General features: G+C 45.2%; 1 protein-coding gene across 1 annotated transcript in view; it reads left to right on the forward strand.

Moving 5' to 3' along the window:
- The window catches only part of Arhgap10 (Rho GTPase activating protein 10), a 316,109-nt gene that overhangs the window by 122,450 nt on the left and 167,265 nt on the right, over nucleotides 1-26,394 (forward strand). The window contains exons 4-7 of the mRNA XM_045131477.1: nucleotides 4,804-4,875; nucleotides 17,294-17,395; nucleotides 21,329-21,439; nucleotides 24,962-25,066. Coding sequence (XP_044987412.1) covers nucleotides 4,804-4,875; nucleotides 17,294-17,395; nucleotides 21,329-21,439; nucleotides 24,962-25,066 — 390 coding nt within the window. The remainder of the gene's footprint in view (nucleotides 1-4,803; nucleotides 4,876-17,293; nucleotides 17,396-21,328; nucleotides 21,440-24,961; nucleotides 25,067-26,394) is intronic.

The raw sequence follows: 26,394 nt of genomic DNA on the forward strand, positions 1-26,394 counted from the left end.
GTACATTCTGGAAGTCTTCTATTGAAGAGTTTCTTTTGACTTTTTTTTTTTTGATTGACGGCGTCATCAAGTTTTTTACACAATTTTCAACCTACCAGAAAAATAAATCACCGACAACAGGGGTACAGGCAGGGCCCGGGCCTTTTGAGGGCTGCGTTTTATTCTTCCCGCCTTTTTTTTTTTCTTCTTCAAGTTAGGGTCTCACTCTAGCCCATGCTGAATTCAGTCTGCAGTCTCAGGGTAGCCTTCAACTCTCTGCTTAACCTCTGCCTCTCAGGACATAAAGCTAAAATTTTTGTCCAGGGACTGTGCCTGTCCAGCCCAGAGTGGGGGTGGCCTCCCTCAGAGATGAGAGGGGTATGTTAGAAACATGCTAGGAATCGAGGAAGGCCTTAATTCAGTCTGTCCCCTGTGATCTAGAGGGGTCTCCGGTGACCCTGTGTCTCACACACCAAGTCTCATCTCACGTGCTCCGTCTCTTCTCAGGCCAGATGTCATGGGCCCTGTAGATGCGTGCAGAACATCATCCCAGTGGGACTCGGGGACCCTGCCGCCGCCCCTTTCAGCAGCATCCATGGCGCAATTTGGATGTTGTGAAAAAGACAATTCCGTTTGCCTGTGTACAAATGAGCTTGAGTGCTGGTCCTTAGAACTCAGCCTTTTTTTTTTTTTTTTTTTGCTATATCACTAGATCTTGTTTTCAGCACTGCTTAATTTGACGAGATCCAGCTATCGTGTCGGTTCCCTGCTTACAATGTCACGGGTGGCGTCCCCGTTGGCCCTGGGCTGCACATGACTCTTGTTCCCTTCGCTGTTCCTAATGCCCCAGGCCTGCTCCCCTCTGACGCTGGCTATGGAGGCAGATGCCTTCTCACCCGGGTCCTTACCCCTCCCTGCTGGCTTTGGGCGGGACCAGTCATTCCTTCCCATCTTCCAGCTCTGAGCTAAGATGCTGTGATGAAGCCCCAAGACCTCACCAGTCACCCACCTTTCCCCCGGGGGCAGGCATAGTGGGGATTTGCACTCATGTGACCGGCGGCGGTGGTCTCTGGGTGTTTCCAGGACCTAAGTAGTGCACCACGGCTGGTAAAGCAGCAAGCGGTTTTATTAGGAAAGGCGGGAGTCGTTGGGTGACAGGCTGCAAGGGAGCGGCTCTACCCTTGAGTCAGATGCCTGCCTGGGGCTTCCTTCTGTGGAAGCCAGGAGGGGATGTGGTTGCTAGGGGCGGGGCAATGGTAGCCTTTCTGCTTTGATTGACAGGCTTATGTATACTCTCCTCTACTGCGCATGTCCTTTCTTGGGACACATTCGATATTAATCACATGTATACCCAGTCGTGCATAGGCATCAGATGGTAAACAGGATTTCCCCCTTAAAAGTTGACTCCAAGGAGACAGCTTGACTTATTAAGCATGGCCCTCTGCCTCCCCAACCTGAGTGTGTCTCCACACGTGTTTGAATGGAAACACCACAAACGGCTGAAGAGATGGCTCAGCAGTTAAGGCACTAGTCTGCAAAACCTAATGAGCTAGGTTCAGTTCCTCAGTACCCACAGAAAGTCACATGCACAAGGTGGCACATGCATCTGGAGTGCCCTGGCACACCCATTCTATTCTTCTTTCTCCTTGCAAATAAGTAAAAAAAAAAATTTTTCTAGGTAGAGTGTCTCGCTTTATCCCAGGCTGACCTGGAATTCACTATGGAGTCTCAGGGTGGCCTCGAACTCACAGTGATCCTCCTACCTCTGCTTCCCGAGTGCTGGGGTTAAAGGCATGTACCACCATGCCTGGCTAGAATAAAATATTTTAAAATAAATAATTAAATTAAAATGTTTTAAAAAGTACTAAAAGTTGCTAGGGGAGATGTAACTTATGTCATTGCTTGAAGTGGGGTATCTGTGCAGCTTAATGGAGGTGACAGTCCCAGGGTGTTGGCTGCATAGTAGAGAGGGGTGCTGTACACCCCCAGCCACATGGTTTTCCAGATAGCTAAGCTGTACCCTGTAGCTCGTTGCAGCTGTATGTCCCTTTCTGTGTCCATTCTATGTCTTCTCTCTAAAACAGCAAGTTCCATGTCCCCATCACTTAACACCACATGTTAAGCCCTTGTTTCCAGGATATCTCTCTTGAACGGAGGAATTCCCATGTGCTGCTCTTCCATATGGGCCTTAACCTCAGATTCACACTTGAATGACTGTGAAGCCCAGTGGCATTGTGCAGTTGCCCACCACGGTTGCACTGGCATGTCAGGCTTCTGCCCTGAGCGCGGCAGCCTCCGTGAGTGATGCAAGACGTGTGGGTTTGTTGAACAGTAGTAGGGGCTGGAGAGATGGTTAAGGCGCATGCCTGCTAGGCCTAAGGACCCAGGTTCAATTCTCCAGGTCCCACGGAAGCCAGATGGACACGGCGGTGCATGCGTTTGGAGTTCTTTGCAGTGGTTAGAGGCCCTGGCGTGCCCATTCTCTCCCCCCCCCCCCGTCTGAAATTTAAAAAAAAAATCTGTTTTTTTTTTTTTTTTTTTTTCCTAAAGGACAGTAGTTAGATCTAGATTCAGAAGCTTTGCAAATGATACAGGTGTCATCCAAGTGTCACTTACGGACTTTGGGAATAAACTGGGTCCACCTGAAAAGGTGCCCCAGCTGCTCTGGTGCCAGCTTTCCCAGGCAGAGCATGGGTGTTGCTAAATTGTACCTGTGTAGTCTGGTTCTGGGTCTGTGATGCATTCACTTTCCCCACCTCTGGATCTTTGAGGTAGGGTCTCACCCTAGCTCCGGCTTACCTAGAATTACCTATGTAGTCTCAGGGTGGCCTCGAACTCATGGTGATCCTCCTGCCTCTGCCTCCTGAGTGCTGGGATTAAAGGCGTGCGCCACCATGCCCACCTGGCTGGTGACACACTCACTCTTGTTTGCCATTGTTGGCTGGTCACATGGTCATAAACGTAGAGGAAAAAATGGATGTGTTTGAAGGAGAGTCTATCCGCCTATCTCTTTGTAACTATAATTCTTTCCTACGGGCATCTGTTACCCAGCTCTTTTTAAAAAGGGTCTTATTTGAGAGAGGTGGGGGCAGATAGAGAGTGGGCATGCCAGAGCATTCAACCACCGCAAACGAACTCCAGACACATGTGCCACCTTTGTGTATCTGGCTTATGTGGGTACTTGGGAATCAAACCTGTGTCCTTTGGCTTCGTAGGCAAGCACCTTAACTGCTAAGCCATCTCTCCAGCCCATCCCAGCTCTTTTACAGCTGAGTCAGATAACTTACAAGTGGGGTGAGTAGAGTCTAGGCGCAGACCTGGGGGAGCAGGTTAAATTTAAACTTGGTTCATGTAACGTGGAAGTTGTGTTCCCTACCTTGTTATGTGAGTGGTCTGGGGGGGGGGGGGGATTATGTAACACTGCAAGGGAGCCCTCAGTTCGATGAAGAATTCTTTCCTAAGGGCTGTAGTGTGGTTCACTGGTACAGGGCCTGTGTTTATACTGGGCCACATGCACACATCCCTCCCTCTGGTCCTCCGTCTTTTCTTCCTGTCCCTTCCTTTTAAAACCTCACTTTAATCTTGGATTTTTTTTTTTTTTTGTGAGGAGAGAGATAATGTAAGAATATGGACGGCACATTCTTAGGCAGCATTTTAAACAATATTTTGTTTGCTTTTATTTATTTGAGAGAGAGAGAATGCGAATGGGCACGCCAGGGCCTCCAGCCACTGCAAACGAACTCCAGACGCGTGCGCCCCCTTGTGCATCTGGCTAACGTGGGTCCTGGGGAATCAAGCCTTGAACCAGGGTCCTTAGGCTTCACAGGCAAGCGTTTAACCGCTAGGCCATCCCTCCAGCTCCCCCGTTTTAATGAGAGAGCGAAGTGGTGTGCCAGGGCCTCCAGCCACTGTTCCTGCGCTCCAGACGCGTGCGCCCCCTTGTGTGCTTGTGTCACCTTGTGTGTCTGGCTTACGTGGGATCTGGAGAGTTGAACATGGGTTCTTGGGCTTCACAGGCAAGCACCTTAACCACTAAGCCATCTTTCCAGCCGCTCTTGTATAGTGTTTTAAATCCTCTCCTCCGTCCTGGGTGTTCTGTGCTTTTGGAAATGGTGGCTGAGAAGACCACCTTCGAGTAGCATGTGTTGCTTCTAGCCCCCCACTTTCTTGTGTGTTCAGCATTGTGTTGCTTATAATGAAAGGCCCCATATGAGTGTGTATAACACATGAATAATACTGTGGTTGGAGTTTGCACGTGACCTGTCAAGTCCACACCCAAAGTTGCTTCGACTTTTTTTGCTGTTGTTTTGAGCCTGCAGTGACTACGTGCACATTGCTAATACATCCTCCGGAGGAATTTTCTTCTCAGCAGTGAAGAGCAGGCTCCTTGTATATAGATGGGTAGCCACAATCCTTAGCCTGTACTTACTATAGGCCGATTACCCATCAAGGAATGTAATTGAATTTTAAATTTTTGCGGAGGAGGGAAAAATATGTCAAACAGAAGTGTTTTGTTAATGCATGTGATAGACCCTTTTGTTGGTTCAAGACAGCTCTCTTGCTATTTCATGGAAGACGTGGGGCTGACTTCCAAGTTGTACTGGCCAGCTGCCCTGCCTTCTCTTCCCTGAAAATATTTCGGGAGTTCTGTCCCTTTAAGAAGTTGTGCATTGATTTAATTGTTGCCTTGGCAGAGGGAGATAAAACCATTAAACGTGTTGTTCATTGTATTTTTGGGTGGGGTGCAAGAGGAAAAGGGAATACTAATTTTTTCCTTTTTGGAAACCTAATGTGATTTTTTTTTTTTTTTTATCATCACTCTAGGCATTAAGTGTAACTGAAACCCTGATTAAACCCTTGGAAAAATTCAGAAAAGAACAACTTGGAGCTGTAAAGGTTTGTGTCTAATTTGAGCGCACTTGTAAACAGAATGCCTGTTCATTGAGCACTTAATTCAAGTTTGGTAGCGTCCTGGGAGATGGCGGTGTAAACCAGCTGTAGATCCATGTTCGAAATGGGCTTTCCCCCCTTTTGGGGTGGGGAAATTGAGAAGGAAACCAAAACACCTGGGCAGGGTAGTGAAAACCTTTAGTAATCGCGGGCTACACCTTTCCATACAGAGCTTAAGAAAACAAACAACGTTCAATAAATAACACATTTGTCTGGAGGACGGGTTTTGCCACTATAGGAAAGTTATTTCTGTGCGTACTTCTGTTTAGTGGAGGAGCAGTGTTAGGGTGAGGGTTAGGAACAGGGGTGCTGTGCGGTTAACATGCCATCAAAACTGGGAAGAGGGGCTGGAGAGATGGCTTAGTGATTAAGACACTTGCCGGCAAAGCCAAAGGATCCAGGTTCGATTCCCCAGGACCCACACACAGCCAGATGTACAAGGTGGTACATGTATCTGGAGTTTGTTTACAGTGGCTAGAGGCCCTGGTATACCCATTCTGTCCCCCCCCACTTTAAAAAAAGTTTAAAAATTATTTTAAAAACACTGGGAAGAGTTGATTGTCAACAGGATCTCTTCACTTTAACAATTGATCGAGCTTCTGTCATGTGCTGAGGTGGTCATAGTGTTTACGGGATTGTGCTGGGGACCCAGGCATGAGTGACCGGCAGCCTTACACTAAAGGATCTGGGATGTAGCCAGGATTTCCGGGAATAATACAGCAATTTTGCCACAGGGAGCCTGAGCTATATTTAGTAAGGTCTAAAGTTTGTGATCTGAGCTTTTCAATTCACCTAGAGATATAATTTCTACCAATCTTTTCCTGAGTTCTTTTTTATTTTTTTCTCTTTCTATGAAGGCAAGGGAGTAGAAACTGAACATTTGTTTGCTGTAGACCATTTTTGGTTTATTCCAAAGAGAAGAGAATAACACCAGTTTTTTAAGTAGGGAAGAGGCTTTTTATATTTTTGTACATTTTTTCTTCACAGAGCTGTGGACATGAGGTCCCCACCCGTACTATTATTCCTAAAAGAAACTATGAAAAGCCCTCGGTATAAATACACATTGTGACCTCAGGAGCAGTAACTAAACAGATGGGCCCAAAGCACTCCAGTTTTGTTTTACATTTAAAAATATTTTATTTGTATGTTTTTGGGGGGGGGGGAGAGAGAGAGAGAAAGAGAGAGGGAGGGAGGAAGAAAGAGTAAGTATGGGCCCAATTTCTTTAAATTTTAACTTAGGGCTGTAGAAGTTTTTTAGTGGTCAAGGCACCTGCCTGTGAAGCCTAAGAATCCAGGTTCGATTCCCCAGTACCCACTTAAGTCAGATGCACACGGTGGCGCAGGCGTCTGCAGTGTGTTTGCAGTGGCTAGAGTTCCCAGCGTGCTCATCCTCTCTTTCTCAAATAGATAAATAAGCATAAAATAGTTAAGGAAAATTAATTAGCAGTGCAGGTGGGGAGAAGGGTGCCAAGGCCTCTAGCCACTGCAGATGAACTCCAGATGCCTGTGCCTCTTTGTGCATCTGGCTTTATGTGGGTCCTGGGGAATTGAGCCCAGCTTGTTAGGCTTTTGTAGGCAAGTGCACTAACCAGTAAGCCATCTCTCCAGCCCCCAGCTCCAGTTTTTTAAAACATTTTTTTGTTTATTTATTTGAGAGCGACAGAGAGAGAAAGAGGCAGATAGAGAAGGAGAATGGGTATGCCAGGTCCTCCAGCCACTGCAAACAAACTCCAGATGATGCGCCCCCTTGTGCATCTGGCTAATGTGGGTCCTGGGGAATCGAGCCTCGAACCGGGGTCCTTAGGCTTCACAGGCAAGCGCTTAACTGCTAAGCCGTCTCTCATGTCTCAAGGTTTTTTTTTTACTTTAACTACTTGCCATTTCTTTTTTTGCCTAATATTTTACAGTTTTAATGAATGCCTGGGAAGTGATGTTCAGAAGTGGAGATTGGGTCGACAGTGGGTGTCATTGGGGTGCCCCCACTTCTCCCTTTGTGTGAGTCTTGAGCCACTGAAGTCAGAGTTGAGTCATGATTTTCCCAGCCCCCAGCTCTTCCAGTCATTCTCTGCCATCTTCTGCAGCGTGCCTTGAGCCCTTGGAGGGGATGCCATATTCCATATAGGGCAGAGCACTACTTCATGAGTCATTTATTTTCAGTCCCTGACCCCTTAGGATTCTCTGCACTGATGGCCTCCCCTGAAATGACCCCTTGAAAAAGGAGTTTCTTTCAGTAATTGAGTCTCTGCCTCAAGCAAGGTTGTGACCAAGTTCTGTCCTGATGGTCTTATTTATTTATTTTTTAAATGTATTTTGTTTTGTTGAGGGTAAGGTCTCACTCTAGCTCGGGCTGACCTGGAATTTACTATGTCATCTCCGGCTGGCCTCAAACTCATGGTGATCCTCCTACCTCTGCCTCCCGAGTGCTGGGATTAAAGGTGTGTATCACCACGCCCAGCCTGATGTCTTATTTCTGTGCACTCACATTGTGTGTCTCGTCTCAAGTTCATGAAAGCTTTGCTTACGTTTATGATCCATGAGTATGGGTGATGGCTGTCTTGTCTGTTGATGTCACCTGAAAAAGCAGGTAGGTCGCAGGTCTAGCCTTTTTTGAGCTGATTTGTGTGTGTGTGCACCATAATAAAAAGTAGAGAAATGTAGTTGTAACAAAGGAGAATACAAATCTACATTGCATTTTTAAAAAAGTTTGGTTTTATTTGAGAGAGAGAGAGACTCCAGCTGCTTCCAATGAACTCCAGGTGCATACACCACCTTGTGCATCTGTCTTACGTGGGTACTCGGGAATCGAACCGGGTTCCTTCAGCTTTGCAGGTAAATGCCTTAACCACCAATCTCTCTCTTCAGCCCTCGTTACAGTAAATATTGTTCTTTATTCTCTCCAAGCCTGTACCTTGCCCAGGTATAGATGATATCTAATGAGCAAATATTTCATCAAGCTAATGATTCTGTAAGACCCAGAGATCCACATTCTATATCGGTGCTTTCTAAACATTAATCCTGTCTTGGCAAGTACTTACATGTATTCCTGGGCTTAGATGGAGTGTTTTAAAAAGGACTTTACCCTCTTAGCATACATCAGTTTTCATGTAGTGATTAAAACAACATATTTTTGGGGCATGGTGGTACATGCCTTTAATCCCAGCACTCGGGAGGCAGAGGTAGGAGGATCACCGTGAGTTTGGGGACACCCTGAGATGACATAGTGAGTTCCAGGTCAGCCTAGGGCTAGAGTGACACCCTACCTCAAAAAACCAAAACCAACTCCCTCCCCCACCAAACAGCATATTTAAAAGTTGACCACATCAGTTACCCGGTACCAGTGTCAACATTTTACCTTCTCTCTCCTCTTTGATCCCTTTGGTGACGTCACCCCCTTTCATTCTCCTGGAACTTTCACTTCTGTATACCCTTGCGTTCTCCAGTTTCTAGAAGCCCAGTTGCATATTTGACTGTGGTTTGGGTGTAATCTCAGCTGCTGCTGTGTGGTTTTTGTAAATTGGATTTTTTCAAAACCCGAGGTACCCTCCTTGACCACTTTGCTTCTGTTTGGATGCGCCCTGCTTGAGTCACGGGTGCCGAGTTTCAGCTTGCCCAGGTTTGCCAGCTCTGCTGCCTGTTGCTGTGTAAAAGCCCACTGGCCACGGAGTGACCCAGGTTGCTCTGTGAGGTGGTGCTTAGGTGGTTTTCTTCCACTGAATTTAGCTTATTTATTTGAGAGAGAGAGGCAGATAGAGAGAATGTTGGCGCCTGGGCCTCCAGCCACTGCAGATGAACTCCAGACATGTGTGCCACCTTGCACATCTGGCTTATGTGGTTCCTGGGAAATTGAACCTGGCTCCTTAGGCTTTGCAAGTGAGCCCCTTAACCGCTAAGCCATCTCTGCAGCCCCCAGTTCTTCTCTTACCTTGTTGCACACACTCTTGACCCCTCGGGGAGGATGTTGCTGGATTCTCCGAGGTCCCAGAGCACTCTCAGAGCCATTGTTTATTAGAGTCAAGCACGCGCTGAGCAGAACCTCCAGACATGTACTGGAAAATGACCCGGGAGGAACAGCGGGAGAACCCAAGGTTGCTTTCCCGGACATCTGCCAGGGAGAGGATCGAGCACTGTTCATGTGGGTTTAGACCAGCGGCAGCGGTGTAAATATCCAATGGGTGTCTCTGAACTATATTTACATATTCAACCACTGCCTTGGAAAGAGTGGAGTGTTATTTTACACAGTAGAATGAAACATTTAAATAGAAGGGTTGGAAAAAAATGTTCATTTCATATGTGATGACTTAATCGCTATCTCAATATCAAACTCTCATCCAACTTTTATTTTCTTTTTAGCTTTTCAGGGTGGGGTCTTGATCTAGCCCAGGCTGACCTAGAATTCTCTATTTATGTAGTCTCAGTGTGGCCTTGAACTCACGCAGATCCTCCTAGCTCTGCCTCCCAAGTGCTGGGATTAGAGGTGTGCACCACCACACTTGTGCTCACTTTTCTTGAATGTTTCTAAGACTGTGTCTAATGAACAAAATTTTGGTAAAGACTGATTACACAATTACTTAAAAAAACTTAGGTAATAGGGTTTTAACACAACCACCCAGCTTACCTATTTTTAAAAACATTTTATTATTTGATAGAGAGAAAGAGAGGGAGAGAATGGATGCTCCAGGGCCTCCAACCACTGCAAATGAACTCCAGATGCATACGCCCTCTTGTGCGTCTGGCTTATGTGGGTCCTGGGGATAAAACTGGGATCCTTTGGCTTTGCAGGCAAATGCTTAACCACTAAGCCATCTCTCCAGCCCATGACTATTTTCTTACATTTAATAGTTTGATACAGCAGAAATGTGGCTTTAGTTCTGTAGCTGTCATATTGCCATCACGTGGCATCATTGGAGAGGCTCTGGGACTATCAGTGAGTTGAAACCATGGTTGGCCTTCAGGTGGTAGCAGCCCTGGTGAAATGGAAAAGCAGTGAACATGAACCCGTGGTGGCATGGGGGTTAAGCAGAGGTGGAACGTATCTGCCACCCCGGCTTTGGAATACTTGCAAACCTGTCAGTACAACCTCTTCCTTCCTGGTTCAAATCCTCTTCCAGTGCCTGAGATGAGCTGTGAGATTTGGGGCAAGTTATTACTATTATTTAAAAAAATATATTTGCCGGGCGTGGTGGCGCACGCCTTTAATCCCAGCACTCGGGAGGCAGAGGTAGGAGGATCGCCGAGAGTTCAAGGCCACCCTAAGACTACAGAGTTAATTCCAGGTCAGCCTGGACCAGAGTGAGACCCTACCTTGAAAAACAAAAACAACAACAACAACAACAACAACAAAATATATATATATATATATATTTGCAAGCAAAGACACACACAGAAAGAAAGAAAGAATGAGTATATATATATATATGGACACTCCAGGACCTCCAGCCACTGCAAACGAACTCCAGATGCATGTACCACCTTGTGCATCTGGCTTCACATGAGTACTGGGAAAGTGAAATAAGGTTGTTAGGTTTTGCAGGCAATTGCCTTAACCACTGACTCATCTCTCCAGCTCCTTGGAGCAAGTTACTTAGGGCCTCTGTGCCTCAGTCCCTTGGTGTGTCTCAGGAGGTACTATGAGAAGAAATGAACGTGGTACCATTCTCCAGGGGTCTAGTCTGGTCTCCCCTGCATCACTGCAGTTACTATTTTTTTTTTTTTTTAAATATTTTATTTATTTGAGGGGTAAGCAGATAAAGAATGGGTGTGCCAGGGCCTCCAGCCAGTGCAAATGAGCTCCAGACACATGCGCCACCTTGTACATTTGGCTAATGTGGGTTTTGGGGAATTGAACATGGGTCCTTTGGCCTTGCAGGCAAGTGTCTTAACTGCTAAGTCATCTCTCCAGCCAAACTGTGTTTTTTTTTTTCCATCACATTTGTGTCCTTCCTGCATCACATGGCCAAACAAGCATTACCTGTGTTTTTTTGTTCACGGTATATTCTGGATTCAGGGTGTCATGCCAGAGCACTGTGGCTGTGGTCCTTCTGGGCACACCGGGGCACCGGGCACTGTGCATCCCTGTTGGTTTCTTCCCTGTCCTCTGATGCTGCTGTGGCGATTGTGTGGAGTCAAGTATTGGGTTGTGTGAGAAGAAAAGTGGAATGCTCTTCTCCTTAGACAGGCCAAAGGCAGCGAGAGGAGTGGATGGATGGAATTGCTTTGCCAATCAGAAACAGAATGAGGTTAAGGGAGGTGTGCCCTCCACTGGAGTGAGAAGGCAGTGTCTCAGAAGTCAGTCAGTCCTGGTAGGTGGAAGAGAGATGGCGCACTACTCTGATGACCTGGGAAGGACTGGGAAGGGCTGAAGCAAGCCTGGGATGATCTTTGCTTGTCCTTCGAGTCTCCATGTTGGGCATATAATAATAAGAATAAAATAAAATAAGAAGCGAGGCACCAGCATCCCCTAAATTCTTGGCCAGATGACTCAAACATGGAGAACTATTTAATGTTTGTAGCCAGAAGTTAAGCCTTTTCATAGCCTCTTTCTAGAAAATTTGTAAAATGTGGCTCATAAAAACTCATCTTCCAAAATTCCTGACCTTTCCAAAATAAAAGGCTGATACCTTCCAAAACCAAACAAAAAAGTTCAGATATACTCTAGAGAATAGTTTGGTATGTGCAAACTTTTAGGAATTTGTTTATTCTTTTCTTGGTTTTTCGGGGAATTCACTCTGTATTCTCAGAGTGGCTTTGAAGTCATGGGGATCCTCCTACCTCTGCCTCCTGAGTGCTGGGATTAAAGGGGTGCACCACCACGCCTGGTTTAGGATTTTTTCTTTTTCATAGAAACAATATTATGTTTTTTTTTTTCTTTTTCTTAAATATTTTATTATTTATTTGAAAGAGACAGAGAAAGAGGAGAAGAGAGAATGGGCATGCTAGGGCCTTCAGCCACTGCAAACAAACTCCAGACACATGCATCACCCTGTGCATCTGGCTTATGTGGTTCCTGGGGAATCGAACCTGGGTCCTTTGGCTTTGCAGACAAGTGCATTTTTTTCTTTTTTGATGAAAGTTAGTTGGTAAAAATTTAGTGTTTTCTGTGTTGAGAATGCTGACTTTTCTGACAGTTTGGCCACAAGTTCCTCTCAGGTTGTTTATTCCTTTACTTTGGTTATTATGCATTTTTTTTTTTTTTTTGATATCTAGACACTGTTACAGCTCCTACCATTTGTTTTGCATAGAAGGTTATTGTTTCATTTCCAGGGCTGATGGAAATCTCCTTATTGTGCCTTCATTTTTTACTTATGACTGTTACAGTCCATCTGGAATGAATTCTGACAAGAGGTGGGGTTCTCTTTTTACTCCCCAGTTAAAACAGTTATAACAGCACCACTAGTTGAAGGAAACTGCTCCTTAAACACCCAGTGATAGAGAGCTGTTTGTCTCTGTTGTATGGGCTTGTAAAACCAGTTATTTGAGCCATGGTGCCGGATTTCCGAAATTTTAATTCCACTTTTATATTTATACTGGTTTTACTTGACTATTTTTCTTTTCTTTCTTTCATTTTTTTGGTTTTTGTTCGTTTTTTATATTTGAGAGTGACCAAGAGAAAGAGGCAGAGAGAGAGAATGGGCATTCCAAGGCTTCCAGTCACTGCAGACAAACTCCAGATGTGTGTGTCCTCTTGTGCATCTGGCTAACGTGGGTCCTGGGGAATCAAGCCTTGAACCAGGGTCCTTAGGTTTCACAGGCAAGTGCTTAACTGCCAAACCATCTCTCCAGACCTTTATTTTTCTAACTAGTTATTTCTACTATATATTTTTCTGGTATATATAATCTTGTAACATTAAAAGCTAACTCCCTGTGAGTTGTAGTTAAATTCTAAACAAATATTCAGTTCATTTTATTAAATGTCTTGTTGTTACCATGTAAGTCACTGTTTCATCCTCCAGCTGTTAGCTGAGTATCACAAGAGGTGGCTGTTTGACAGAATTCTGCCCCCACGTGGCTACACTTGCCTTCCGTGTAGAGTTGAGAGGTTGGCTGGTTTGACATCGAGTCATTGTCCTGAATGTGTTCCTTTCTCAGCTAACTTTAGTACATTAATGCCTGGCTCAAACTTTCTTAAGTTTGTAATCTAGCCCCTAATGTCTGTTTTTTAAATGATGATGATGATGATTATTTTATTTTTTGTTTTTTTGAGGTAGGGTCTCACTCGAGCCCAGGCTGACCTGGAATTCACTATGGTGTCTCAGGGTGGTCTCGAACTCACGGCAATCCTCCTACCTCTGCCTCCCAAGTGCTGGGATTAAAGGCGTGCGCCACCACGCCCGGCAAATGATTATTTTTAAAAGTAGTTTTATTTATTTATTTGATTTCAGAGAGAGAATGGGTATGTCAGGGCCTCTAGCCACCGCAGATGAACTCCAGATGCAAGCACCAATTTGTATATCTGGCTTTACATGGGTCCTGGGGAATTGAACCTGGGTCCTTGGCTTTCCAGGCAAGTGTCTTAACTGTCGAGCCATCTCTCCAGCCCCTAATGTCTGCTTTTAAATGAAACAATTTTACTTCGTAGTTAATTTGAACTTCTTGGATTATACAGACTAGTTTATATTGTATTGGAAAGGAAACCCTCCACTCTTTATTGATAGCTATTGCTGAAGTCTCTCTAAAATGGGTGTAATTTCAGCCCAAGAAGTCACACGTGCAAAAAGAAACAGAACAAACATTCCATAGTGACATTCAAAATAAATGCAGGAAAAAAAGTATACTTATCCAAGTCCCGAGATGGCAGTGCAAAGCCCACACACAGCATTGGTGTGATGCAGCTTCTGCGAGTGCGTGTTTCTGTTGTACGTGGCGGGTGTCATGGTGGCTCTTGTCCAAATCCTTTCTCCCCAAAGCCTGCATGCTACCATTTTCTCTGATTCCGACTTCACCCACACGTGAATTTACAAGCCCAGCGCTGGCTGAGTGTGCTCAGGACTTTGTCTGTTAGGCTCAGTTTTAGCCCTTTAGTCTCTCTGCGATTCTGACAGAGTCACATAAGTGAGCAAAACTGTGTTCCACATTCCTTGTGAGCACTAGTGTGTAAAGATGGCAAACGCCCCTCACTGTGGGGCCATGCTTCGTGGCAAGAAATCTTGTAACCGCCAGGGGTGTGACTTCCATTCCTGTACTGTGTCAAGCCGAGTGGCAGATGCCCAGAGAATGAGGTGGCGCTCCTGCAAGGGCACACAGCACAAAGTGGCCATCATGAATCCACCTCACGATGTGGACGCCATTCTGACAATCTTGACTTAATTTTTAAAAAAAATATTTTTTGTTTATTCATATTTATCTGAGTGCGACAGAAGAAAGAGGCAGATGCAGAATGGGTGCGCCAGGGCCTCCAGCCACTGCATACGAACTCCAGACGCTTTGTGTATCTGGCTTACGTGGGTCCTGGGGAATTGAGGCTCAAACTGGGGTCCTTAGGCTTCACAAGCAAGTGCTTAACTGCTAAGCCACCTCTCCAGCCATTTTTATTTTTTCAAACAAAATATTTATTTGAGTGTCAGAGAGAAAGAAGGCACATAGAGAATGGGTGTTCCAGGGCCTCTAGATGTATGTGCCTCCTTGTGCATCTGGGTACTGGGGAATTGAACCCTGGTCCTTAGACTTTGCAGGCAAGCACCTTAACTGCTGAGTCTTTTCTGTATCCCCACTGGCACTGCCTCCCCCTCCCTTTTTTTTTCTTTATCTAGGTAGGGTCTCACTTTAGCTCAGGCTGATCTGGAATTCCCTATGTAGTCTCAGAGTGGCCTTCAACTCACTGTGATTCTCCTACCCCTGCCTCCCGAGGGCTGGGATTAAAGGCATGCGCCACCACGCCTGGTTAACCGTCTCCCTTTTAAACCAGGGCAGATTTGGAGGTAATAATGTGTTTGTTTTAACTTTATTTGCTGCTAAATAAAACCCTTGATGAAGAGCACGAGAAGCATGAGGACAGTGACTGTACAATACTGCTGCTGTGACCGTCTCGTTGCTGGGACTAATATCTGACCAGAAGCAGCTTATGGGAGGATGTTTCAGGCTTTCAGCATCCAGTGGATGTCCCATCATGGTAGAAGTTAGTTCGCTTCCATCCACCCAGAGCAGACAGACAAAAAGTCCACCACCAGCCTGCACGAACAGCCAGAACTCAGGCTGGCTCTCCACATACTTAGTTGGCCTGGGCTACAGGGTCTGCCCCTCCCCCCAAGTGACACACCACCTTCAGCCGGGCTCCACCGGCTGAAACCTAAGTAGGAAGTGTAATCAAATATTCCTCAGGATTTTTCTATTCAAGCCACCACAAATACCTTGTATATAGAAAGAAAAGTTGTAAGTTACTGAAAACTCCTTAGGGCATGTAGACAAATACAGCAATTCTTTTTCACTGAGTGTGACAAAGATTAAAATGAACCTGTTGATTTCTTCCTCTGAAACAGATGAAGAAAGAGTCCATATAAAACAATCCCTGATCTTTTTGAAAAGGAAACTTTGGTGCTACATTGTCAGATTAGTTTTTTTTTTTTAAGTTCTATAAATTGGTAATTTGGAATAAAGTAGAGCAGAAATATCCAGTTGTGAGTCTGTCCTTAGCCAGTGTAGGGACTTATTCATGGTCCTCAGATGACATGGTGGAGGCTATACCAAGGACGACTTCATGCAGTGAGGGGAGATGGATTCCAAGAAGCAGAGTTCACATTCTTTGTCTGTTCACTGCCTAAAAAGGGAAAGTCGGGCTAGGAAGGCTCGAATAGCTTACCATTTTTGCTTTAGAAATTAGAAAAGGGGGTAGTGGAGAAGAGAAAAGGGGGCTGTTTGGAGTTGATGGACACATTTTGACACCATGAGGTCATATTACACTCTTATTGAGGTTTAAAAATGTTTATGGAAAAACCTATCAAGTTGGCCAGTGTCATTTGATAAGATAGTCTGTCTTCTCTGCACTGAAAAACTGACTTGTCTTCTCAAAAGGTTTTGGTAACAGCGGGAAGGTAAATTCTAGTTCTAGGAAGTACCTGAGAAATGTCTGTCATGCCAACCAAACCAGCTCTGAGCTGTCATGTCACTCATTGTAGGGCAGGTTAACCTGTTGATGGGTACTTTAGTAGTGTTAAAAGAATCATTGCTTGAAAGAAAAAAAAAAGTCATTACTAAGGCTTAGGAAACTCAAAAACTTTTTTTTTTTCTTGGTTTTTCGAGGTAGGGTCTCACTCTAGCCCAGACTGACCTGGAATTCACTATGGAGTCTCAGGGTGGCCTTGAACTCAAGGTGATCCTCCTACCTCTGCCTCCCGAGTGTCAAACATTTCTGTACAGAGGGTCTCTTATATTCATACTGGACTGCCAGGGAAAGTCTTTCCCAAGATGTTGTTTCTAACAGGGATTTTTTGGCTGACTTGGGTAGTTTAGAATATGGGCTGGGGAGATGGCTCAGTTGGTAAAGTGCTTGCTGCCCAAGCTTGAGGACCGGGGTTCAGATCCTCAGAGTCCCCCTAAGAGCCGGGTGTCACCATTGTGCAGGGGAGGCAGAGATGGGTCTTCGCTGGGGGTGGCTGGCTGGCTCGTGTAGCTGAATCGCCAAGCTTCAGGTTCAGAGAGTGACCCTGTGTCAACAAAAAAATAAGGTGGAAGATGATTGAGGAACTCTCGTGATGTCTGCCTGTGGGTTCTACACATGCCTGGTTGCACACTTGGACCTGCGTGCGTGCATACACGCACGCGCAAAAAATTTGATCAACACTTAGTATAAGGTGACTTCCATTTCTAAGCCAAAATCTGGAGCAAGTTTGCCTTCTTAAGCTTTTTGGTCTTAAGTATTTTTTCTTTTTTTTTTTAAATATGTTTTTTTGTTTTTATTTATTTTGTGGTGGTGTTGGGGGGGAAGAGAATGGATGCCCCAGGGCCTTCAGCCACTGCAAATGAACTCCAGCTGCATGAGCCACTTTATGCATCTGGCCTACATGGGACCTAGGGGATTGAACCTGGGTCCTTTGGCTTTACAGGCAAGCACCTTAGCCATTAAGCTATCACTCCAGCCTCTTATTTTTTCTGTTTGTGAATGATGAATGATGTAACATTAATTCTTGATGCTGGTGTGAATGAAGACTTGGAAAAATTACACAGGGCTGGAAAAAAGCTCACTTAAAACAATCTCAAAGTGTCTTTACCATCTAGAGCTGTTTGATGAAAGAAGTGGTTTGGGTACCGCAGATAGACTTTCCTGGCAGATTTTCAGATAGTTTTCATGTTATGAGCATCCAAGTCGATTAATATGCATGTGATTTTTTTTTGTTTGTGCTTAATCATAGTCATCTGTGTTTACATTTTGTAGGAAGAAAAAAAGAAGTTTGACAAGGAAACAGAAAAGAATTATAGTCTAATTGACAAACACTTGAATCTCTCTGCCAAGAAGAAAGACTCACATTTACAAGAGGTATTCTATTATGTTTGTTAATTTGTTTCCAAATTAAAAAAAATGGACAGTAGGTGTCATTTTTTTTATGTAAAATGTGTTAAGCTTTTAAAAACTTTTCATCTGGGATTATATAGCTAGAGAAAAAGAACAGGTTTTGCAGTGAATTTAGCAGCCTGGAATGATGCAAAATGAATATATCTTGGTGTGAAGGATTCAGCATGGATTCCTGGCAGTAAAATTTTGGCTATATTTTTTTTTTCACAGAATCAGTAATTTCAGCCAGTGTCACTGAACAGGGCTGAATCTGTTAATTTCAGAATCCTGAGGAAATGTGTTGAATAACCTACCATACTATTTTACTTTCACGTGAAAGAAGCATTGATCTTATTTAATGCTGAGAATTTGGGGTGCTCAGCCTCACTGGGAAGAGAGCATTTGTCCTACTTGGGTTAATGGACTCATTTTTCTTTTCTGAAGGGAAATGTATGTAAGCAGAAAGGAATTTCTATCTTATCTCTCTCTCTCTCTCTCTCTTTTTTTAAATAACTTCTTTCTAAGTCCCTTGACATTTTTTTTTTTTCTTCTCCTCACAGGCTTGAAGAGAAACTTTATTAAGTTAGGCTTCTATTAGCAATGATGTGAGCAGGTTCGCAGTTTGGGATTTTGACTTGCCATCGGAGGTGTACTTTTCTCCCCTTTGGTTTTAAGTGCATATGAATCTGGGCTGAATGTATCAGTAGATGTGTACTTAAGTATAATCCAAATGACCTAAGATAGACCCAGAATGTACTTGAATGGCAGATATATAGTTGCACGCTTGTGTGCATATGCGTGTGCATATGCAGTTGCTTGATATCTACGTGTAGTGTTTTCTCTTGCCTCTCTAATACTTCTGACATTTGGCTAGCGCTTGACAGTTTGTAAAGGGAAAAGAGCTTTTGTACCACTTAATCCCCACTACAGAGTGTGAGATAGGGTTCCATTCTCTCCTCGTTCCCTCCTGTGGAAAGCCACACCCCGGCTGCTTTTGTCCCCCCCCCCCCCCTGTTTTGTGATGGCAGCTGTTGATTTTTAGGAGTGTGCAATTGGCAGCTTCCACCATTCTTTTCCATTATGTCTTCTTTCAATGATATGGAAGAGAATTTTTACGCCTCGAGTAAGTTTCCATGTCCACTTTGCTTTCTAATTAGCTGACTTGTTGCCAGTGTTGACCAGGGAGTGAACCTCGGCTCTTTCTACCACACCTCCCGGCCATCAGCAGGTTTCATCTTTGGCTCCAGCTTATCCTCATAATGTGACCACTTGGCATGTCCACGTGTGTATATTTATTTGAGAGTGAGAGAGAGAGAAAGAGGCCGATAACAGAAAGAGGCCACGGCCTCCAGCCACTGCAAACAAAGTCCAGACACATGTGCCACCTTATATATCTAGCTTCTGTGGTTCCTGGGGAATTGAACCTGGGTCCTTGGGCCTTGTAGGCAAGCACCTTAACTGCTAAACCATCAAATACTCAGCATAATCAGGGTTTTAGCTGAGGATTATACTACTGTATGTGAGTAATCGATCCCTGGTTAGTGGAGACAAAAAAATATCAAAGTTGGGCTAGAGAGATGGCTCAGTGGTTAAGTTGCTTGCCCATGAAACCTTCAGACCCCGGTTGGAGGCTTAATTCCCCAGGTCCCATGTAAGCCCGATGCACAAGGGGCCGCATGAGTCTGGAGTTCATTTGCAGTGGCTGGAGGCTCTGGCGCGCCCATTCTCTCTCTCTCTCTCTCTCTCTCTCTCTCTCTCTCTCTCTCTCTCTCACTCTCAAATAAATAAATAAACAAAACCTTAAAAAATATCAAAGTCGGGCTGGGGTATGCCTGCTTGGCATGTTCAAGGCCCTGGGTTTGATCCCTAAATTCCTCAAAGGATTAGATGTGGTGGTCTCGCAACATGAGGCTTGAAGGCCAGAGGACCAGAAGTTCAAGGTCACCCTTTGCTACATAGTGCTTTTGAGCCTATCCTGAGTTACGTGCGACCCTGTCTCAAAAGAAAAAGTTAAGATTTTTAAGTGGAAACTGCGTTTAGTAATGGTAATGTTGTTATATGACTTAAGCGTCTGATGATGATTTTAAATCAAATATTAGGAAATAGGCTTGTTTCCAGACATTTATGCAACTTTTGTTGTAAAATGAACTAAAAAGTTATTTTACCTTTTTTGAGAGCTATCCGGCTCATTAGCTACCTTCCTGTGGCTGTGTCGCTGTCTCCCTCGGCCATCTCCAGAAGATTCTTTCTGGTCTTCCTGAGCAGAGGAGAAACCCCGTGCACATTGAGCAATACGCTGCTGTCGTCCCTCAGTCCCAACCCTGCCAACAGCTTTGCATGTTGTCTGTCGGCATTGGCTGCTCTAGGTGGTCTGTACTCTGGGAGTTAACGGTTTTTCCATTTTGATGTCTGATTTATTTAAACTTTACCCATAGTATCCTAACAGTTGAATTCGTGTGTTTAGCATTCACACCTCCTTCCCTCCCCCAGTCCCTTTTTATGTTGTTGAGACGGTGGTCTTGCTATATAAAGCCCAGGCTGACCTTGAGTTTCTAGTCTGTCTGTTTTATTCCCTTGAATATTGGGATTACAGTAACTTGTCATGTCACTAGGCTTAATTTGCTTCCTTTTAAAGGTTTAGTAGCATTTTAGTAGTATTTTAGTAGTAGTTAAGTAGTATTTAAAGGTTTAGTAGTATTCTGTTGTATTGTCAAGACATTTACCCTTTCTTCCGTCCAGGGAAACTTAACTGCTTTGACCTTCTAGCCATTGTCACTAATGCTATTATTGTTACTGGTGTAGAAATGCCAATTTTAAGTATCTGATTTTGATTCCTTTGCATATATGTGCACATGCCAAAGAGGAAGTTCTGGATTGATCGTAGGGAGGATTCTTCCTTTATTTTCTGAGCTCCTGGGGATCCACCACCACCACCATCACCACCACGAGGGTTCAGGAGCATGCCCACCCCCATGTGGGCCTCCAGCCCTAGTCTGTCTTTGAGATGGGGTTCTTGAGTCAGTGCCTGGCTGCCGCTGCCCCAGCTGTTGCCCTCCCTCCCTCCCCCCTCCCTCCCTCCCCCCTCCCTCCCTCAGTGCTGCAGGCTGACCTCATTCTCAGAGGATGTGTCCTGCTGCGTAGCACAGAGCAGGTGTGGTCTTGACTCCATGAATGTGGCTCAGTCTTGAATGGTGTATGTGGGGGGGTGACTGTTCCACAAGCCTAATCGTTGGGCCCCCTCACGCCTCGGGGATCAACTTAGCATTCAGAGCAAGGTTCAGCAAGTTTTTTAAAAAAATATTTATTTATTTATTTATTTGAGAGTGACAGACAGAGGGAGAAAGAGGCAGAGAGAGAGAGAGAGTGGAGAATGGGTACGCTAGTGCCTCCAGCCACTGCAAACGAACTCCAGATGCGTGCGCCCCCTTGTGCATCTGGCTAAGGTGGGTCTTGGGGAATCAAGCCTTGAACCGGGGTCCTTAGGCTTTACAGGCTAGCACTTAACCGCTAAGCACCTCTCCAGCCCAAGTTTTTTTTGAGAGTTTAAGAGCAACTCCTCCCCCACTCCCCAAGGTAGGGTTTCGATGTAGCACAGGCTGCCCTGGAATTCATTATGTGGTCTCAAAGTGGCCTCAAACTCACAGCGATCCTCCTGTCTTGGCCTCCCTAGTCCTGGGATTAAAGGTGGGTGCTACCATGCCTGGCTCAGCGCAGCTGCTTCCGATTCACCGTGATCTCTCTGTTTCGGGAGAGAGCAGCAGATGGCCCACCAGTGACCAGTCATGTGACTTTGGTTGCCATGCGCGTTTTATGGGCATGGTGCGCCGTGGACCGCAGCTGCTCTGCCTCTTTCGCAGAGTCTGGCTTTCTTGCCCCGTCTTCAGTTCTGCTCACCTTGGTGGTCTCGTCTTCACCTAGGCAGACCTGCAAGTGGAGCAGGCCCGGCAGCACTTCTACGAGCTGTCCCTTGAGTATGTCTGCAAGCTCCAGGAAATCCAAGAAAGGAAGAAGTTTGAGTTTGTGGAACCCGTGAGTACGAGAGCGCGCTCTGCTAAGATAGTGTGTGTGTGTATGTGTGTGTGTGTGTGTGTGTGTGTGCGCGCTCTAATAGAAATATTTTTCTTCGGCCATCTAATTTATTGTTGCTGCGGGCTGCGGTGTCTGAATAGGACGTCACGCTTTGTAAAGTGTGCACACAGTCACTTGTCCTCAGGTGTGGTGGTGTTTTTTTTTTTTTCCAAGGTAGGGTCTCACTCTAGCTCGGACTGACCTGGAATTCACTCTGTAGTCTCAGGGTAGCCTCAAACTCATGGCGATTCTCCTAACTCTGCTTCCCAAGTTTTGGGATTAAAGGTGTGCACCACCATGTCCGATTTTTTTTTTTTTTTTTTAAACAAAACACTGGGTTTGGTTGGAGAGATGGCTTAGTGGTTAAGTCATTTGCCTGTGAAGCCAAAGGACCCAGGTTTGATTCCCCAGGACCCATGTAAGCCAGATGCACAAGGTGGCTCATGTGTCTGGAGTTCGTCTGCAGTGGCTGGAGGCCCTGGTGTGCCCATTCTCTCCCTGTGTCTCCTATCTCTGTCGGCTTGCAAATAAATAACTAAAATTAAAACAAAACTTTATTTTTGCATGGAGAGAGATAACAAAGAGAGACAGACAGACAAGATCTGAATAGGCACACCAGGGCCTCAAGCAAATGGACTCCAGGTGCATGCATCATTGTGTGTATCTGGCTTTACATGGGCACTGGGGAGTTGAACTCTGGCTATTAGGCTCTGCAGGCAACTACTGCCTTCACTGCTGAGCCGTTTCTCCAGACCCAGCTTTCAGTTTTCTCCACACACGTAATGAATATTATTCTCATGTCGTGTGTCTCAGCACTGAACCCAGCCAGGGGTTTTTATTGTCCTTTAAAAGCGCCTCTGAGGGGCCTGGAGAGATGGCTTCGTGGGCAAGGGTGCGTGTGGCACAGCATGAGGTGCCGAGTTCAGTGCCATTACCCATGTGCAATGCTGGGTGTAGTCGAGCTTGCTACAGATGGTGCTGAGGGACCCAGAAACAGAATTGCTGGGGCTCCATGATCAGCCCATCTGACTGGACAAAGGCAGAGCTCCAGGTTGAGTGAGAAACTGCTCCTCAAGGCAGTAAAGCGGGAGAGCAGTAGAGGAGGCTGCGTTCTCCAGCCGCCGCGTGTCGTGTCTGTACGTGGCAGGGATGCAGCCACCCCCCCCTAAAAATAACTGGGAAAAATGCTGCTGAGAGAACTTCTATGGTAATGTGAGTTGCAGTGTTATTATTATTTTTTTTTGGAGGTTTTATTTTTTTTTGTTCATTTTTATTTGAGAGAGAGAGAGAGAGAGAGAGAGAGAGAGAGACAGAGAGAATGGGCATGCCCAGGCCTCCAGCCACTGCAAACGAACTCCAGGTGCATGTGCCCCCTTGTGCATCTGCCTATTGTGGGTCCTGGGGAACTGAGCCTCAAACCGGGGTCCTTAGGCTTCACAGGCAAGTGCTTCACCGCTAAGCCATCTCTCCAGCCCATACGGTGTTATTCTTTATGGCAGGATATTTTCTGTTTTAAAAGTTTAATTGTTCAAACCGTGGCTCTTTAGTGTTAACCATTATTTCTAAGACAACTGTTAGTGCTCATACTACCCCAAGTGAATCGTTGCTGTACGTGGATTATTTGAACCAGTTTCCTGAGTGGTTAGCATTCCACATACATACACTAGAGATACTGGTTTTGTGGTTACAGAGATGTGTGCTGATAGTTTCAGATATTTACTTTCCATTGATAGGGATATATCTTCTAAATCAAAGCACAAAGGATGTTTTATAGTGTAGATTTTTGGCAGAAAAAAAAATCATGAAACATTGGAATTCTTGAACATGAATCTGAGTATTAATTGTAATTGACTGCATTTTTCATATAGCTTTATTGACCTGTAGTTCCAGTACTATAGTTTACCCCTTACGTGTATGATTTTATTCAAATGATATTTATTTATTTGGGGGAGAGGGTAAGGGACAGATACAGAGAATGGGCACACCAAGGACTCTAGCCACTACAAATGAACTACAGATGCATGTACCACCTTGTGCATCTGGCTTACATGGATACTGGGGAATTGAACCTGGGTCCTTAGGTTTTGCATTCGAGCACCTTCACCTGTAAGCTCTCCAGCCCTTAGGTGTATAATATTGAGAAACAGAAGAATAACAAAATAGTGAAGAAACAATCAGTTAGGAGCAATGAAATTTAAACGGAGGATCTGAATCCCCGAAACTGTCTTTTCACGTAGACGTAACAGGGGCATATGTACTGGATACTTGCAATGCTCGGTCCTGGTTGTGAGTGCTGCGCGGGCTCCTCTTACCACACAGCAACTGCGGAGTCTTCACATCTTTCCACTTAGCAAATAAGGAAGTAGAGCTGAAATGCTTCCTCGACTTGCCCAAGGTCACCTAACGAGTGACTGGGAATTGGCCATGGCTATTTGATGTCAGTGCCTCTGATTCCTTATATCATGGGATATTCTGAAGAAAATAAATCCAGGATTTTCTTAACTTTCCCCAGACCACTTTTACTCTCTTTAGAGGCGGAGGCAGCTGTGCCGTAGATCAGTGGAGGAAGACTGGTCGCTGGTAAAGAAATAGGGTTTAATCACTACCTTGCTAACAGCTCTGGGCAAAAGTCACCCACCACTGTGTCAACAAACCAGGCCTTACTGTTGAATAGGGCTACTGTCAATTCTACTTTCCTGCAGGGTGACTTTGCCCACAATATTAAGGTTTCAGTGACACGTGAATTTCGAGATTCTCTTTGCTAATGATGACAGATAGATAATTATAATTCCACTTTCCTTTTAGAGCATTCTGTAAACATTATTTTAATTTTTTTTAAATTTTTTTATTTTTTATTTATTTATTTGAGAGCGACAGACACAGAGAGAAAGACAGATAGAGGGAGAGAGAGAGAATGGGCGCGCCAGGGCTTCCAGCCTCTGCAAACGAACTCCAGACGCGTGCGCCCCCTTGTGCATCTGGCTAACGTGGGACCTGGGGAACTGAGCCTCGAACCGGGGTCCTTAGGCTTCACAGGCAAGCGCTTAACCACTAAGCCATCTCTCCGCCCTGTAAACATTATTTAATAATGCTCAAACTTAAGAACAGTAGCATTCTTCACTTTTTGTTGTTGTTGGTTTTTGAGGTAGGGTGTCTCACTCTAGCCCAGGCTGACCTGGAATTCCCTGTGTAGTCTCAGGGTGGCCTTGAACTCACAGTGATCCTCCTACCTCTGCCTCCCGAGTGCTGGGATTAGAGGCATGCACCACCACACCTGGCACGTTCTTCACTTTTCCATGAAGACCAACCAATTAATAAATAATAGTCACTTAACAGCTAATTAACTCCTAGTGACTTCTGAGTGACTGCTGCCCTCCAGTGGGATAGACGACAGGCGCAGGGCGGGGTGTGATGGGATTCCGGCTCTGCTGTGCGGGGTTTTGGCGCGTGTACTAATGCCCCCCCCCCTCTCCTTTGTCTTAGATGCTGTCGTTCTTTCAGGGAATGTTTACGTTCTACCATCAAGGCCACGAACTTTCCAAAGATTTCAATCACTACAAGATGGAACTCCAGATCAACATTCAGAATGTAAGAAAACGAAAGCTTCCTGTTGTAAAGATGGTGTCCAGAATGAAATGAGCCCCCCCCCCCCCCCCGCCACTTTTTTTTAATGGTCAATGCTGTGTGAAAAGCTTAAACCACAGTCCAAATCTGTCAGTACTGGGAAGGCAGGGCTCTGTTGCCACCTAGTGGTCAACTCTGGGCATAACTGCTCTATAGGTAGTTGAGGCTCAAGGAATTATGCCGGTTAAAAACACTCATTTGCAAGCAGAGGGAGGGAAGGAAGAAAGAGAGAGACATATGGAAAGAATGGGCATGCTAGGGCCTCTAGCCACAGCAAACAAACTCCAGATGCATGTGACACTTCGTGCATTTGACTCTGTGGATATTGGGGAATCGAACCCTGGTTGTTAGGCTTTGTGGGCAAACGTCCTAACTGCTGAGCCGTCTCTTCAGCCCAGCATGCCACTTCTGACTTAAGGCTTTGGAATTATAAAGAGTCAAACATCCTCTTGTCACTGCTTTTTTTGTGGAATTTCTTCCCTGAACTTTAGGCATCCTCTGATGTGTCTGTGTTCACAGTGGATATTTCCTGCCTGCCTTTGGGGAATGTGCTTTTAACCAGATTAAAAAACAAACAAAAAAAAAAAAAATTTTGGGCTGGAGAGATGGCTTGGCGGTTAAGCGCTTGCCTGTGAAGCCTAAGGACCCCGGTTCGAGGCTCGGTTCCCCAGGTCCCATGTTAGCCAGATGCACAAGGGGGTGCACACATCTGGAATTCGCCATTCCCTCTCTCTCCTATCTGTCTTTCTCTCTGTGTCTGTCACTCTCAAATAAATAAATAAAAAATTAAAAAAAAAATTTATTTATTTATTTATTTTTTTAATTTTGGTTTTCTGAGGTAGGGTCTCACTCTAGCCCAGGCTGACCTGGAATTCACTATGGAGTCTCATGGTGGCCTTGAACTCACGGCAATCCTCCTACCTCTGCCTCCCGAATGCTGGGATTAAATGCATGCACCACCATGCCGCCCAGCTAAAAAAAGCTTCTCATTGACAACTTCTATACATATAGACAATAGACGATGATTATAACCCCCTTCCACTGAATCCCTTCTTTTTTCCAACTCTTCTCTCTTCTATGTTGATGCCGTCATCCTCCCCGCATTTTGCAGACCTCGTGTAGGACGCATAAGCCATTGCAAGGCCATGAATACCATGAGCACTTTGTCAGAAAGACAGTGTTGTAAGCTCTCCTCCCCATTCTTTGGCGCTTACGTTCTTCCCGCCACCTCTTCTGCCATGGCACTGGTCCCTGAGCCTTGGAGGGTGGGATGGAGATGAGTCCGTGTTGAG

This window comes from Jaculus jaculus, chromosome 12, assembly GCF_020740685.1.
Source record: "Jaculus jaculus isolate mJacJac1 chromosome 12, mJacJac1.mat.Y.cur, whole genome shotgun sequence".
NCBI classification, from domain to species: domain Eukaryota; kingdom Metazoa; phylum Chordata; class Mammalia; order Rodentia; family Dipodidae; genus Jaculus; species Jaculus jaculus.